Source organism: Natator depressus, chromosome 15 (assembly GCF_965152275.1).
Source record: "Natator depressus isolate rNatDep1 chromosome 15, rNatDep2.hap1, whole genome shotgun sequence".
Taxonomy (NCBI): Eukaryota; Metazoa; Chordata; order Testudines; family Cheloniidae; genus Natator; species Natator depressus.
Window position 1 is genome coordinate 30,128,596 of NC_134248.1, and position 17,886 is coordinate 30,146,481.

Below are 17,886 nucleotides of genomic sequence, written 5' to 3' on the forward strand. Positions count from 1 at the left end.
ATTTATAAAGCTCTTGTTGCTGTAGCAGCTGGGTGCTCATTGATGAAATTGGAAAAACAGAATAAATTTACATTTACACGTCCGCGGTAGGTTTGGTATTTTAAAATCACTGATGCTTCTCCCAGGATTCGAATCAATCAGATTATTTGTTATAAAAAAGACAAAAACTAAACAAATTAACAAAGATCAAAGTACATAACTATCTCTTGGTTCTCAAAATATTTCAGAGGTCACTTATGATCTCCAGCTCTTTAATGTTACAGATGATAAAGACGGGGGAACTTTGCTATAAAAACAGTTTTTCATAATTTAATTTGTTTACCTTTGTATTTCATATGTAAAAGAAACAATTTAGTTCATTGTTTTTGTGTATTTTATTGTTTTTTATCATCCTAGTATTTGATGGCTGTGTTCTTTGGGTTTTGTATCTTCTTTTATTATCTGAATATGCATACCCTCTCTCTCATATTTATTACACTTCCCCTTCCTTGGTGAATAAGGATGCCCAGTGATTAGGGCATTGGCCTATGGCTTGGGAGACCAGGGTTCAGTTCCTTGCTCTGTCACAGATTTCCTTTGTGACCTTGGGCAAATCATTTTGCCTCTGTACCGCATTTGCTCAATGTAAAATGGGGAATGATAGTACTGCCTTACAGGGGTGCTGTGAAGATAAATACTTTAAAGGTTGTGAGGTGCTCAGGTGATGGGGGCCATATAAGTACCTAAGATGCTTCTAACTGTCATGAACAAAATATTATTTGAGGCCCCAATTCATTAAACTATCATTGAAGGTAATAGGACTGCTCACATGCCTAAAATTAATCATGTCTTTGATGTGCTATAGATGATGATGATGATTTATTACATGTGTTGTAGCACTCAAAAGGTAGAGTTAGGATTGCATCAGGTCCTGTACATATGATAGTCACATTTGGACAGGTAGCAAAATTGTCTGTGAATGTAAACTTTTTTGATCTTGTATCAGTAATGGTTCTACATATTCAAGTGTTTATCTTTCAGTTTTAATTTAATTTTTAATAGAAATAAAAGGGAATTAGGAAAGGGGGGAAAAAGGGGACCCTCAGGAAAGGAATATAACAGATATAAATGTTCATACTAGGGTCTGACCCTCAGTCAGACGCGGGTGGGCACAAGCATTTGGCTGCACCAACCCAACTGCGTGATCAGAACCTATATTAGCAAAAACTCATACAATTTTGAGATGTTATAATAAGATGCAGATTAACATCTGGTAAATTATATAGTTTTGTCTGTTAACTTGAAGAGAAATACTTGGTTGCATATAGACTATTTGTCATTATTTAATTCCAAATGAATTAAGTGCATCCATAATTTACCACAGAGACAGCTGAAAAGAAATGTATGTAATAAGATTTCAGGATTGTCACTCTGAAGCCTATTAGGTCTATAGAGTCAGTATGAATTGGTGGAAACAGCTACAGGCATGGTTGAGGGCTCTTTTTGTTCAGAATATAACCAGATTGAATCATCACTTGTTTTCACAGAGAGTTACCATTCCATTTTAAAGTTATCAACCAATTTGACTTTACACCTGTGCAGTAAGACATGTATGAATGTCATGCAGAGAGTCCTGGACCATTGTGGTATCAGAAGTAACTCAACCAATCACCACCCTTGCATCCAAATTAGCTGTAGGGTAAAAATTTCATTGGTTGTAGGAGAGTGACTGCACAGATGGTGGATTACTTGGCCCAAATGCCTCACTGCGAGCCACACCCCATGATTGCCACTCACACAGATCCACACAACTTTCCCAACACATCACAACCACCCACAACAACAGAATCAGAATACACAGCCCCAAAACACATAGCCTCTCACCTCAGCCTATATTCCTCATTTAGCACCCTCACAAATCCATTGAACTCTCCCCACACAATGGAATCCACACACAAATCAACACAACCAGCACACACAATAAACTCACACTTCACTCTGAAGCCTAGATTGTCTGTTGAATCAGTGTGAAGCATTGGGAAGAGCTACAGCACTACTTAGCTCTTTTTGTTTAGAGCAGTGTTTCCCAAACTTGGGACGCCGTTTGTGCAGGGAAAGCTCCTGGCGGGCTGGGCCGGTTTGTTTACCTGCTGCGTCCGCAGGTTCGGCCGATCGCGGCTCCCACTGGCTGTGGTTCGCCGCTCCAGACCAACGGGTGCTGCGGGAAGCGGCACGGGCCAAGGGATTTGCTGGCCGCCCTTCCTGCAGCCCCCACTGGCCTGGAGCAGTGAACTGCAGCCAATGGGAGCCGCGATTGTTTTCCTGTTGCGTCTGCAGGTTCAGCCAAACCGGCCCGGCCCGCCAGGGGCTTTCCCTGAACAAGCAGCATCCCAAGTTTGGGAAACACTGGTTTAGAGTATCACCAGGTTCAGCTGTCACTGGGATTCATGTTCTTTTATTGTCCAATTTTTATTCTCTGCCATTTTTGGCTTTTTTTTCTGAAATCCCTTAGAATGCATCTGAATTCTGAGTGTATTAACTAATACATTTTTGGGCTCCAAGCGCTGGTCTTAAAGGGTTCTCTGTTCTCTCTATAAACCAAGTAAAGATTTTGTTTCCTATTATAGAATGTACTGCAGCATCCTTCTCTTCTAATTCAGTTCATGCCTCTGAAACAGCTCTTTACTTCTGGGTGAGGTTTTGCATCACCCCCCCCTTGTCATAGGGTCTAAAGAATGTAATTGCTTCGCTTTGGGATGTCTGATTGGTACTTTTTGTCTTGGACTTAAGTGCTTCTTAACAACACAGTCCTTAATTCACTTGTTAATGCTACTCTCTGACATATATTTGCTTGTCTTGACTGACAGCTTTTGGCTACCCCAAACTTCCAACTACTGATTGAGCTGAATGCTGAAGATAAGATAGAAGAGATGATTACCTATTCCACATTTTGTTGCTAAGATTTGTCGTCTAGGAATCTTACTGGGTCCTTTGCTGCTCTTTGCATCTTCCATGTACATTTTTGATGGTACCATGTTCTGCAAAAATAAATGGTTTATATTTTAAAACTATGTTAACGTGTCAGGGTCACAAAGTTAAAATGTAAATGAGGCAAATCGGAAGTTAAGAATCTTGTACTAATGTTAATTACCCAAATTGTACATATATAGTGTTTTCTATTATTGGTTAAATATTTACATTGAGTTACAATGTAAGCAGGTTAATGTGCAGTGTGAGCAAGTTAATATTGTGGTGAGAAACCTTTGTATCTGTTTTTAAATACAGTGTACTGCTTTATTTTAAATTCATGATTTTAAAAGTTTATTAGCTTGTTTTTTCCCCATTTAATTTCTCTCTCTCTCTCTTTTTTGCATAGAGAGAGAAATAAAACCTAAAAAGAAAAATACAAAAAGGGTGGTCTGTGTGTGTAAATAAACTGAAATAATAACCATAGTAGATGTCTTTTCCTGGAGTGCATTCTGGCCTCCACAGTTCAGATAATTTGAAAGCAATGGCTGGGCTTGGCAGTCAGTAGACCTGCTGGACTCCTTCCCCTGCCACCTGATGTGTGTTCTACTCTTCCACTCCCAGCTCTGCATTTCAAGAAGAATATCCAACAGGTTTGGTAGCCCAGGTGTTGTGTGCCCTCTATCCTTTTCAAACACCTGTATTCTGAAGACCCTGAGTGTATAGGGTGGGAAGTTATAGAACATGGAGAGTTTGAATTGCCTCTGCAGTCTAGTTATTGCATTTAAAAGAACCAAAAAAACTACCCAAGAATCAAGTTTTGGGCAAAACCTGCACACCTTGTCTCGATCCTGTTGTATGCTGTCTTTCAGAGTGGCACATGCATGCACTAGGCATATATTGGAACTGTGCAAACATAGTGACAATTTCATCCTTTATCCTGCATGTACTCAGTATGGTATTTTCAACTCTTCATAGAAAAATATAGGTTTTGAACGGGGAACATTAGCAACATTACATTTCTCAGAGTAGGTTACTTAAATGCTAAATTTGACGCATAAAAGCTCTATCACCATTTAGTCTGTGCTAAAAAAAAAGGAATGATTATTATGAGGAGTAGTATTATTTTACAATGGAAAAAGTGATTTTTTTTCATTCTCTCATAACTCAAACTGCTGGATAAGTTTCCACAAACCTTAAAAATTCTTCATTGGGTTAGGACCACCCATAGGAAATTTCAGTGTAGAGGAGCAATGTTCAGAAAGTTATTCACAAGTGGAAATAGAATTTTGAGAAAATAATTGTGTTACATTGAATACTGTATTAGTCAGATTGTAGAATTTGTTCAATTTTTTTTGCCCCTGAGCTAGAGAATGACTTTATTTAAATGTCTGCTTGTACTGCTTTAATATTCTAATATAGAGCCTGATCCACAGCCTACTGAAGTCAATGGAAAGCTTCTTATTGACTTCCATAGGTTTTGGATTAAGCAATAAATAGTCTTTAACTGAGTTGCAGAGGTGAATGCACACTGGCATCCTTACATTCATAAATCTGTTTACAATACCTTTTAACCTCAAGACTCCTTCCCTCCAACGTACATTCACTATCTTGTTAAGAAAGAGCAACTTATGAGTAACTGGTTTCAGAGTAGCAGCTGTGTTAGTCTGTATCTGCAAAAAGAAAAGGAGGACTTGTGGCACCTTAGAGACTAACAAATTTATTTGAGCATAAGCTTTCATGAGCTACAGCTCACTTCAGTCCTCCTTTTCTTTTTGATGAGTAACTGTTCTTTAATTTTTTTGTCTTTCAGTATCCGCAGTGTGATGCAGAAGTATCTTGAGGAGAGAGGTGAATTAACCTTTGACAAGATTTTCAATCAGAAGATTGGTAAATTCTGTTTTGAATCAAATTTTCTTGTTTTATGTTTTTAAGATTGATTTGTTTGCTACTGTTTAGTGCAGCCAGTTGAAGATAGCACTGTAGACTTAGTTAAACATAGTATAGTACAGGGGTTCTCAACCTTTTTCATTCTGAGGCCTCCCCAACATACTATAAAAACTCCATAGCCCAGCTGTGCCACATCAACTGGTTTTTTGCATATAAAAGCCAGGGCTGATGTTATGGGGTAGCAAGCAGGGCAATTGCTCAGGCTTCGGCTTCAGCCCTGGGTGGCAGGGCTCAGGGCCCTGGGCTTCAGCCTCATGCAGTGGAGCTTCGGCTTTCCGCCCTGGGCTCCAACAAGTCTAACGCTGGCCCTGCTTGGTGGATCCCCTGAAATCTGCTCGTGGCCCCCCAATGGGCCATGGACCCCTGTTTGAGAACCGCTGGTATAGTAGAGTATGGACAGGACTTAAAAGAATGGTTGAACTTTGTTTAAGGTTGAAGAATTATAACTACCTATTGGCAGCCATTTCTGGGCCGTTGAGTGAAAGATTGGAACTGTGAAGACCAAGAGTTTTGTATTCCTCTCATCTCTCAGTACTTCTGTTCCAGTCCGGATATATGGTATATAACAACAGATCAACCTTGTTACTCCCAAAGATCATGGAGCATCCTCTGTGCCAGCATGTATCCCACACATACTGTCTTGGCACCTCTTAGGATAAAGAAGTTTTCTGGACCACTGGTGGCTTTGGCACCACCCAGTTGGTGGATTTCATCTGGTTACTTTCCTTCTGAGCTCAGAGTCTTTCTAATCTTCAGTGGTGGACAGTCAGCACTTGTTCTCTCACTGTTAACCATCAAATCCAGATGATAGCTGCTGCTAAACCACACACTGTTTATTTAAGAAAGAAAGAAACTATTGCTGCTAAATAAGAGTAAAGAAACACACTTGGTGTTACTCACATGCAGATACACTAAGGGCAAGCTGGCTGGGAAAAAGAATGTTACAGATTGTTTAACAGTTTCCTACTCCAGCCAAAAGTACTGGACTGCAGAACAAACAGATCCTCCTTTTGACAGTACTAATGCCTGTTTATGTGTGGCTCAGTTTAGCACTTCCCTTTCTGAATAATTGATGTAATGTTGCATAGCAGGGGCAAAATATATACAAGGGGATCTTTCAGTAGCACTGCCAAATAGAATGATTTTAATTCTCTACATCTGTGTGGTATGAGTCAAATCAGATAGTTAAGGAACCAAGGAAACTTGTATTTGATTGTTCATTTCCAGTCGTATGGTTAAATATCTTTCAACTAATAGTCTGTTCCAAAGAACAGTACAAGTTGTGACAATTATTTTTAGATATTCTGTTGTTACAGTACTAGTAGGTAGTTAACTCTGACCTGAGGAATTAAAAAAAAAAGATTGTTGTCCTATTTATCATTTGTACTTTGATAGCATGCAGTCATCCCAGTCAAAAACTGGACCCCATTGTTCAGTATAAACTCATTAAAGATCAGTGTCTGCCCCAAATTGCTTACAGTTGAGTATTCAGACATAAAACTCAGTATGTTCAAAAAGCTGAGATGCATATTTCAGAGATGTTGTGAGATTATATACTTTGCTTTTCCCTCACAGCTGCTGCTTATATTATTTTCTTTTTTTATCCATGTTAAATACTTATATCTCTAAACTCTCATCCTTAACTGTGGAGCTTCTAACCAGCTTCTCCATAATAACAATTTTGCTAGAATGAAGTAGCATGGTGAGAGACAGCATGTCTCTTCTGAAGACAACTTTGGAATGAGGGGAAAAGATTAAGGATAAATGTGGGTGTTTTTTAACTGAAGAGACTTTGTTTTGCTGAAAATATTGTCTTTATTTTGGATGTTCATTTATTTTTTATTGCTGTTTTCTACCTTGTTCTTTGCTACATTGTTTTGTTTTCACACATTAACATAATTGCTTATGATAGAGTATTCTCGGTCTAATACACAATGCTGTGAGAATAAAGATAGATTTTTAACAATCAGATACTAACAACTCATATCTGGTGTTTATTATTATTATTATTATTATTTATTTGGTTGTATTCTGGTTGTGCCTAGTGGCCATAGTTAAAATTGGGCCCCATTATGCAAGGTGCTGGACAAACATGTAGCAATTTATCCCTATTCTAAGGAGCTTAAAATCTAAGCTGAGATGAGGCACAATGAATTTTGCAAATGAAAGTGGAGAGAGAGGACAAAGGAAACCAAAATAAGACCCCATGGTTACATAGGTTGCCATTGCACTACTTGGTAGTTCCAGATGGTTACAAAAATTAGCATTTTTTGGGGGGGGGGTTTAAGTTAATATTAACTCTCCCAGACTGACACTGACCCCAACTATCATTGGTAGGCTTATTTCTTGTAAGCAGAAGTGGGTCGCAGCAGTGGCTGCATCTTACAGCCCAGGAGGGGTTTGGAGGAGGAGAGACCCATGGCCTTCCAAATGCATTCACTATGCTTGTACCACGTGTAAGAGCAGTGAGGAAGTTGAGAGAGAAGATGAGCGGATGAGGTTGGCATTGTTGACTGGCCAGAGGAGGTAGATAAAAGGCAAGAGTGGACAAGCAGGAAAGGGCAGAGTTGTGAAGGACTTTATAAATGAAATGAAAAATTTGTTGTATATTTGAACATATGGTAAGAACATACAAGAAACACTTTGGATTGTAATAATGCATGACGTCGATGTGCTTTAATTTTATGTAGATTTAAAGCTATATTGTCCCCTTCACTGACCCTGCTTGCCCCCCAGCCATAGATGATGAAATGCTGTCTTAATTACAGCACTGCTAAGTGTAATAGTACATAAAAGGTTGTTACAAGGAGGAGGGAGAAAAATTGTTCTTCTTAACCTCTGAGGATAGAACAAGAAGCAAGGGGCTTAACTTGCAGCAAGGGAGGTTTAGGCTGGACATTAGGAAAAACTTCCTAACTGTCAGGGTGGTTAAGCACTGGAATAAATTGCCTAGGGAGGTGGTGGAATCTCTATCATTGGGGATTTTTAAGAGCGGGTTGGACAAACACCTGTCAGGGATGGTCTAGATAATACTTAGTCCTGCCTTGAGTGCAGGGGACTGGACTAGATGACCTCTCGAGGTCCCTTCCAGTTCTGTGATTTCTGTGAATAGGGAGCTGGGGGATTAGAGAGCTGCTGTGAAGGGACAGACCCTTTGCAGATATCTCTAGTGCATAGATTCTGAGTTTGGAAGGGGCCTTTATGATTCTCTGGCATAGAATAAGGCATAGATTTCATCCAGTGATTCTTGCAGCCTACCCAACAGATTGTGGTTGAACTAGAGCATATTTTTAGGACGATATCCAGTCTTGGATTTAAAGACTCTCATTGAAGGAGAATTTACCATATTCCTTGATAATTTCTTCAAACGATTAATCATTTTCAGTGTTAAAAATGTGCATCTCTTTTTCCAGTTAGAACCTCTCTAACTTCAGCATCCAGCCTTTGGTTCTTATTATGCCTTTGTCTGCTAAATTTGAAAGCCCTCTAATATCAGATATCTTCTTCCTGAGTAGGTAATTGTTGACCCTAATCAAGTCACCTTTTTATCTTTTCTTTGATAAACTATATCGATTGAGCTCCTTTAGTCTCTGTCACGTTTCCAGGCCACAAATCATTCTTAAGTTGTAGCCCATTTCTGCATTCTTTCCAGTTATTAAAGTGCGGAAACCAGAACTGGACACAGTCTTCCAGTATTAGTCTTTGCAATGTCATATACATAGATAATATTGCCCCTCTTCTCCTGTTTCATGTTTCCCTTTTAATATGTCTAAGTATTGAGTTAGCTGTTTTAGCCACACGTGTCACATGGAGCTCATCTACTGTTAACTCTTAGGGTTAAGAGTCATGACTTTTTCAGGGTCACGACTTTCCAAAATACAGTCCTGCAGCTTGAAAGTATGATCTGTGTTTTTTGTTTCTAGATGTATAGCCTTGCAAAGGATCTCAGGGGATCCTTTGGTTTTGGAGGTCGAATCACTTGTTACTTGCACTGATGGGGACAAAAGAAGAATGTGAAGGAAACTGAGTAAGAACTTCAGGAATATCCAATCTGCAATGTGGCATTAGCTTCTTCAAGGATGAGATGGCCCTAAACCTTTAAAGGTTGTGCTTAAATTAGTGTATCTCTATTTACTTCAGGTTTTATGGAGGAAAATAAGTTGCTTCATTTGCTTTAAACTGCCCTGGGCACCTCTAGGTGTCATGGGATTCTTGTTTGACTGCTGCATGATCTTAAACTTGTACAGTGAGGAACTCGTACAGTGCGTTTAAGAGAACACACAGATGATGCATCCAGCTAGAAAGCTGCTATGCTAGCATTTAATTAAGTAGCCAATCTGTTGTGCCAGGCACAAGTTACTTCCTGTGTAATACCAGCTTCATGGGGAAGTACAGCGTGTATCTAAGTGGAATGAATAACCACCTTTAACTAGTTTTCTCATTACCACATCCTGTTTGCTACACAACAAGTAGATTGTGTGTGCATTGGAAATAGACGCTTTTCCAGTACTCAAATGATTAGTTATAATTCATAAATAGAATCTATTTTGCTATGCTTGATTATTAAAATGGTATTTTAATTTATTTTTGCATTATATTTTACTGTTGATCATGCACACTTGTAAAAATTGTTTCATTCAAGCTCTGATTTTTGTAATTGACATATGCAGCAGGTGTATTTTCTAAGAGTAAGAGATTTTAAATTAGGCAATAGCAACAATTACATTAATGCACTTGGAACAAATGCGATATACACTTTCACTGTAACAAATCTAAAGAAAGGCAGTATTGATCTTTCTTATCAGTGCTGCCTAATAGTAGGTAGAAGATAATGTTGGTAAACTAGATGCTCTGGGTATGATAAAATGCAGAACCTTTCAGCTCTTGGTCACTGATTTGGATCTGGTTCACATCTGTCTATCGAGCAGTTTCTTTAGATTCTGGTGGTACTTAACAGTTTCCATTAAAACACTCCATTCACAGTTGCTTGTAATTTTCTGTAATAACCTTTTGAGATGAAATTTCCATGTTTGGCTTTTTTTGGACAATTTGAGCAAAACCGGGTTAGTTGTTTTGGAACTTGATCATAGTATAATACTTACCCTTTGCACATTGTTACAAAAAGCTCTCGCATTTTCCCTTTGGCTTTAAGGCTAAACCTGATTTCCACCCCATCTCTGTTGTCAAGTACACAGATAGATAAAGAGGTGGGGGGGGGGGGGAGAAAACCTGGATTTGTGCTGGAAATGGCCCACCTTGATTATCATACACATTGTAAGGAGAGTGATCACTTTACATAAGCTATTACCAGCAGGAGAGTGGGGTGGGGGGAGAGAAAACCTTTTGTAGTGATAAACACCCATTTTTTCATGATTTGTGTGTATAAAAACAAACATCTGCTGTATTTTCCACAGTATGCATCCGATGAAGTGAGCTGTAGCTCACTAAAGCTTATGCTCAAATAAATTGGTTAATCTCTAAGGTGCCACAAGTACTCCTTTTCTTTTTGCGAATACAGACTAACAGGGCTGTTACTCTGAAACCTGTCATTAAACTTACTGCATGTCAGTAGTCCCAGTGAGAAATATATGTTTGCTTAATTGCAGAAAATGTGGTTGTCATTTATCTAGGGTGACCAGATGTCCTGATTTTTAGGTCTTTGTCCCGCGTCACGACTAATGCACGGTCAGGATGCCATTTGTCCCGATATTGTGGCTTTGGCCGCTCCGGCTGCTTTTATTTTTTTTGCTTCCCCCATGTGTCCTGATATTTTGTCCGTTTCATCTGGTCACCCTACATTTATCAATTTACGTGAACATTTTCTTCCATTTTGCGTTATTTTCCTTTCTATTGGGGGACTGTTCTTTCTAGGAATGATTCACTTGGCTATTCCTTATGTTATCTTATGTTCAGCTTTCTCCATATTGGAGCTCTATACTAGGTTAAGAATTTTGCCATCTGTGTTCTTCCCACACATTCATGTCTGTTTTGGATCCTTTAGGAATTTCATATCATATTAACTCCCTTCAGAGTGCTAGAGCTCAGGGTGATTATTCTAGCTTATGGTGGCTTTTCAGAGCAAAATAGTGTTAATTCATCCTAAGATCAGTGTACTGACAGGCCTTACAGCTGTGTGAATGGACTCTATAGTATAAGATCTTCCTGTCAGCTGTCTGCCATGAGCGGGAGGTAAACTTGCTGTTGAGAAATTCTCCCTGCCCTTTCAATACGGGAGCACAATGTGGTGCAATCCCTTAAGTATCTAAATATAACACGTTTTGAAGACTCACTCCCTAGTACGTTATTGAAACCCTTGTTTAATGTAAGCATGAGATCTGTGTGCCCGTGGCATTTTGAACTAATTAAATAATCCTCTGAAGAAAGAGCAGTGAGAGCAATAAAATTTGGTTGTCAAATAGTGCTAGGCAGTTTACAACATATAGAAAAGACGAGGGCCCCAATTTTGTAAAGACTAAGGCACATGATTAACTTTACATGTGATGTGAGTAGTCCCATTGAAGTCAGTGGGACTAACGTGTAAAGTTAAGCATACATGTAAGTCTTTTCAGGATAGGGGCCATGATCTGTGGGTTTATAATCCAGAATCAGACATAACAAAAGAAGGAATAAGGCAAGAAGTAGAGGTGCGGGATCAGAGGAAGGGGGAGAATTTAACAGATACAGAGTGCAGTTGCTATACTTGTTTCAGAGTAACAGCCGTGTTAGTCTGTATTCGCAAAAAGAAAAGGAGGACTTGTGGCACCTGAGAGACTAACCAATTTATTTGAGCATGAGCTTTCGTGAGCTGCTCACGAAAGCTTATGCTCAAATAAATTGGTTAGTCTCTCAGGTGCCACAAGTACTCCTTTTCTTTTTAGTTATACATGTGTCTTAAAGGGCCCAGGTGTGTATTAATTTATTCCAGGTTAAAAACTACAATTTTGTGTCAGGGTGGGATGCGGAGGAATGTAAAGAAGAGGAAATGGTAGTCATGGAGGATAGGAAGATTGAGAGGAAATATGAGATAGGGAAGAAGAACGGCAGTGTTGTGCATGCATGCATATATATGTACATTTCACTTAAATTAACTTGCTATTTGAGTCTCTTCTACTTTTTGTGTATGAAAGTAGCAGAGATTACATAAATACCTAGACAGATTTGCAACATACTGTATTTGCTTTTTGTGTTTATGGAAAAGTGCATTTATTTTTGGGTTCCATTTCAGACATGTGGAAGATATAAAACATAAGTGAGACTCTGTGGAAATTAGGAAGTGAAAAGAGTGGTAAAAAATGAAACTTAAAGTACCCTGTAAAAACTGGTTTCTCTTTCCTCCTATTGTTGTTTCATTGTTAGTAGTTTTCAGTTTATGCAGCAGGTTCAAGATCAGACTAAAACCTGGATTATGGATGAGTTGCATGATTCTGTTGGATATTAGTTGGACATAAACGTCTCCTTGTTAGTCTGTTTAGCAAAACTCGTATTTTGTATCTGTAAAGGAACCATGTACATCTTTGAAACCAGATGATTGAAAACAAAACCAAGAAACTGTTGTTATTATGTGGCATTTTATTCAGGGTCTGTTTTCCTATACACACAGATGTTCTACTGATGTCAATGGGAATCATGCATACTGAGGTAGAGGAAAACAGAATAAACTGGAAGTCACTGGAGGTGTAATTCAACATTATGAAATATCTATTTTTTAAAAAAATTCGCAAAAAGAAAAGGAGTACTTGTGGCACCTTAGAGACTAACCAATTTATTTGAGCATGAGCTTTCGTGAGCTACAGCTCACTTCATCGGATGCTGTAGCTCACGAAAGCTTATGCTCAAATAAATTGGTTAGTCTCTCAGGTGCCACAAGTCCTCCTTTTCTTTTTGCGAATACAGACTAACATGGCTGTTACTCTGAAACCTTTAAAAAAATTGTAGTTCTTACTCTTGTAAAAATGCTCACAAAATTAGTGTTAATTTTAAAATAATTTCCACAATTTTCATTTAATTTCTAGACATTTGGGATGATGAGTTGTTATGAATATACTTTTGTGTTTTTTAAAATAATTTTGATATTGGTGTGGGTTAGATTGCAGGTTGCTGTAGAAATAGAATATAATACTGTGCTGTCTGTTGCGCCATAAACATTGATACTTTCACTTTGAACAGCCTGTAACACTTGTGCAAGAGATGATCTGTCCAGACATATTTAAATATGTGAAAACTTGCTGTTTCATTGATTTTATTACATCTTCATCAGTTATTTGGTATGTTAAAGAAAAATGTGTCTGGTGTATGTGCAGTGCTTTGACATTTGGTTTATTGTGTTATTACTGATCAGTTGCGTTCTCATTGTTTTAGAAAACACAAAAATATTGTGTCATTCAACCCATTTGGTTAAAAGTTGATTCATGAAGTATAAACAACAAAAATTATTTATTGAAAAGGTGGTTTCAGACTGGCCAATATGTATAAATTAGCTAATTATACTACTTGCTGGCTGGCATAAATTTCTTCTGGTGTATTGCTATAAAAGTTATTTCTCTGTGAAAAATCCTGAGGGCAGATGAAATGTGGCTAATTGGAAGAATATCTTTATACAGTCTAACTTGGCTCATTACATCTCTTTCAAGGGTTGGACATGGAGAAAACACCATACTTAGATGTTTTATAAAGAATATTGTTGGCACTTGAGTGCCTGGTACCATAAATTATATAAGTACTTTTACCTGTGCATAATTTTAAGGTGGAAAAAAGGCCTGCTTTTGTCTGTCCAGAGTTGAATAACATCTGAAACCAACCTATAAAATGTTTTAATTCATTCTGTTTTTTTCATTATAAATAATTTAGATCTTTCTTTATCAGGCTGCAGCCTGAACCTTTTCTTGTTAAATAATAGAACGATTCATCAGCTGAGGTCTACATAAAATCTGTGCTTTTAGAACCTATATACAATTTTGTTTTGGGAAGGATAATGTCATATAAGGAAAAAGGGAAAAAACTTTTGTGTCTCAGCAGAGCAGCCTAATTATACAACATTTCTTTTGTATTGTCAAGACTTCTGAGTGGACAGGAAGCTTTGAACACTAGAAGTAGGTTATTTTCTTCTCATGGAGAAATGAGTGGGTACAGATACAGGAGTAATAAATTATGTGAATCAGCCTTGTGATTTTTTTTTTTTAAAGTTTCTGCTGTTACAGCTTTTAACAGGGACATGTATTAGACGGTAAAACCAGCACAGTTTAAGTCCAGTTACTCACAGACTGCAGTGACTTTCTGTGTTTCTTAAAAGTCTGTTTGTTTCCAAAAGGCTGTGGACTTAAACTCCTTCCTTTAAGATTATATGGTACCCTCAGTTCTTCTTTGAGTGCGTTTCAATGGATGTGTTGTACCAGGCATTTGCTGTCTCCTGCTGGAGATACTTTGGCCTTGGTGCACCCGGCCTCAGGAGCGGCCCTTTAAGAAAAGAAATGCAGTGAGTTTGGGATCACCGGAGTTGCCTAGAAAGGCCTTGTAGGCTCAGCCGCTGGTGAAACCAGTGGGACTTGGTCCTCCAGTGCATGGATGATTCGTGCATCCTGATATTGGGTGGGGGATGTACAATCTAAAGGGGAGGACATGTGACCACCCCACATCTCCTCTGCCCAGCCTGGGGCCTCTGTGCTCTTCCCACCGCACCAGAGTTACCTGCGGGGGTTGGGGAGATGTCTGTCTTTCTCCTGCTGCCCCTCCCCCCCGGCACATTCGGCCATTCTCCCTGGCAGCCGGGTCCGGGAGGGGAGTGGTACCAGCCACTTCTCATGCCAGCTGAAGCTTGCTGCTCAGAATCTCTGCTCTGTGCGCGCTGTGGCTGCCTGAGAGAGAGCTCGGCTGGGGTGGCGGCCTGCCCCATCCCCTCCTCTCCCAGAAGCGTATGTTTGCCTAGGGCCCAGTGATGGGTTAATCTGGCCCTGACCATAACCCAAGAAGCCAGGATGAGTCAAGAACCACTGCTGACCATACTTCACATTTAGGTCATTGAGAGACCTTTTGTTTTACTTTGGGTGAATGTAAGGCCATGGTGGGCCAACCTAAGTTAGATATTGGTTGGACTCCTGAAAACTTGGGGAGCTCACTTAACAAGACACCTACTGGCTTTTCAATCAAGCTGGTGACAGTCCATATGTATTTTCCCCTTTCGGTGTGTATGTGCCCCATGTGCTCAAGATCTGTTTGGCCAGCGACCCCTATTGGTGTCATACATGTGGCCTGAGCATCCTAGTGCTCTCATACCGAGGGCATAAAGGATAATATGTGTCCAACCATCACTCAGTTCCTTCTCATTACCTGTTAGGTTCACTCCCTCTGGGGCACCTGGCATTGGCCACTGTTGGCAGACAGGATACTGGGCTGGATGGACCTTTGGTCTGACGCAGTAGGGCCACTCTTATGTTCTTATGTTCTCATGCGTGTGGTTTTGAGACTGAGTGCCAGTGTCTTTGTATAGTGCAGGGGTGGGCAAACTTTTTGGGCCGAGGGCCACATCTGGGTGGGGAAATTGTATGCAGGGCTGGGGCAGGGGGTTGGGGTGCGGGAGGGAGTGCAGGGTGTGGGAGGGGGTGCAGTGTGCAGGAACGGGCTCAGGGCAAGGGATTGGGTCAGAGGGGGGTACAGGGTGTATGAGGGGGCTCAGGGAAGGGGGTTGGGGTGCAGGAGGGGTGCAGAGTGAAGGAGGAAGCTCAGGGCAGGGCGTTGGGGTGCAGGAGGGTTGTGGGGTACGGCAGGGGGCTCAGGGCAGGGGGTGCGTGTGGTGCAGCAGGGGGCTCAGGACAGGGGGTGTGTGGGGTGCCGAGGGGTGTGAGGTGCGACAGAGGGCTGAGTGCAGGGCACAGGCAGGGGGCTCAGGGCAGGGAGTTCGGGGAGGGGTGCAGGCAGGGGGCTCAGGGAAGGGAGTTGAGGGGCGGGGTGCAGGAGGGGTTCGGGCTCTGGCCCGGCACCTCTTACCTAAAAGGGCTCCGGGGTGGCTGCAGTGCGCACCGGGGCCAGGGCAGGCTCCCTGCATGCCTGCCTCAGCCCCAGCCCATGCCACGCTGCTCCGGGAAGTGGCCGGTACCATGTCCCTGCGCAGCCCCTGGGGGAGGAGGGCGCACAAGGCTCCGCGCGCTGCCCTTGCCACGCCTCCAGGTACCTCCCCCGAAGCTCCCATTGGACGTGGTTCCTCGTTCCTGGCCAATGGGAGCTGTGAGGGGGTGGTGCCTGGAGGCAAGGGCAATGCACGGAGCTCTCTGCCCCCCCCCACCTCTGGGGCCCTAGGGACGCGGTGCTGGCCACGTCTGAGAGCGGCGCGGGGCCTATGGCACCACGGGGGAAAATCCCGCAGGCTGGATCCAAAGCCCTAACAGGCTGGATCCGCTCCGAGGGCCGTAGTTTGCCCACCCCGGTATAGTATATATAATAGTGTTAGTTTAGCATAGGTCAGTGGGTTGCCTATTGGCATCTTTTTTGATATGTTTCAGGTAATAGTTGGGATGTTTTATTAGCTTCCTCCCTTGTAAACTTTTTCCTCAGTGAGATCTCTCCTGGTGCCAAGTGTGATGCTGACAGACCAGGTGCCCGTTTGTGCTAAGGCCCCAAGGCCTCACTGAACATTGACAAATGCATAGCTGGAAACCAGTCTGACTCACCTGTGTGTTAGTATTGTTAAAATAGGTATTGGATTTATAGAGATGTGTTTGGACTTTATGAAACGCTTGTGAGTTGCTGCATGTATTAATCTAATTTATAATGTCTGTACCCCGTGTTATAAGGTAATATTTAAGTGTTTTTGCTCTCTGACTATAAAGTGTTTGCTATGAAACTGGAAATCCCCATGGTCAGGAGAGAAGCATTACCAAGTGTGAAATACTAGTTTACCACAAGAGGTGTCCTCTCCTGCCCAACAAAAGAAGGCCTATAGACATCCGACAAATCATTATGGAACATCAGTGACCAAAAGTCTTTGTTGATCGCTCCCCCCACGTCCATGAAGAGGAGGCATGCACAAATGCTCAGTCCTATCAGTTTGAGCTCAGGGGAAATGGAACAAAAATCCCTGTCAAGAAAAAATTGTTATCCCTAGGCTGCTTGGACTTCAGGGAGAGGGCAAGACTTTTAAGCATAAGCTAGGGAGCCCCAGCCATTTAGCCTGGGTTAGCCCTAAAGGACAGATAGAGCTTGCACATTACAGCAGCGTCTATTACTTTTGATACCTAAGACTGTAACTCATTTGTGTGTATGTTTACCTGCTTTAACGTTGTAAATAACTCTTATTTCTTTTTCCTAGTTAATAAACCTTTAGTATTGTCTTTGGTGAGAGATCTGAGGTACAATTGACCTGGAGTAAGTGACTGGTCCTTTCGGACTGGGAGTAAACTGAATATTATTGTGGTTTTTTTTGGTGTAAGGGAGGGACTGTCTGTCACAAAGGCAAGTTTGCCTGGGTGGCAAGATTGTCCAAGGGGACTCTGTGACTCCATGTTAAGGGTGTTGTAGTGCCTGAGGAGTTCATTCTTAATATTTAGTTGGTGAAATCCAGGAAGTTTTTGGAAAGCGTAGGGGACAATTTCCTGGTGCAAGTGCTAGACGAGCCAACTGGGGGGGAGCTTTTCTTGACCTGCTGCTCACAAACAGGGAAGAATTAATGGGGGAAGCAAAAGTGGATGGGAATCTGGGAGGCAGTGACCATGAGTTGGTTGAGTTCAGGATCCTGACACAGGGAAGAAAGGTAAGCAGCAGGATACGGACCCTGGTCTTCAGGAAAGCAGACTTCGACTCCCTCAGGGAGCGGATGGGTAGGATCCCCTGGGGGACTAACATGAAGGGGAAAGGAGTCCAGGAGAGCTGGCTGTATTTCAAGGAATCCCTGTTGAGGTTACAGGGACAAACCATCCCGATGAGTCGAAAGAATAGTAAATATGGCAGGCGACCAGCTTGGCTTAACGGTGAAATCCTAGCGGATCTTAAACATAAAAAAGA

The 17,886-nt window shown here is 41.2% G+C and overlaps 1 protein-coding gene across 3 annotated transcripts in view; it reads left to right on the forward strand.

Moving 5' to 3' along the window:
• The window catches only part of GRK3 (G protein-coupled receptor kinase 3), a 123,540-nt gene that overhangs the window by 15,037 nt on the left and 90,617 nt on the right, over positions 1 to 17,886 (forward strand). For 2 of the 3 annotated variants that reach the window (XM_074972967.1, XM_074972969.1), the window contains exon 2: positions 4,760 to 4,836. In XM_074972967.1, coding sequence (XP_074829068.1) covers positions 4,760 to 4,836 — 77 coding nt within the window. The remainder of the gene's footprint in view (positions 1 to 4,759; positions 4,837 to 17,886) is intronic. The other variant, XM_074972968.1, reaches the window with a different exon arrangement.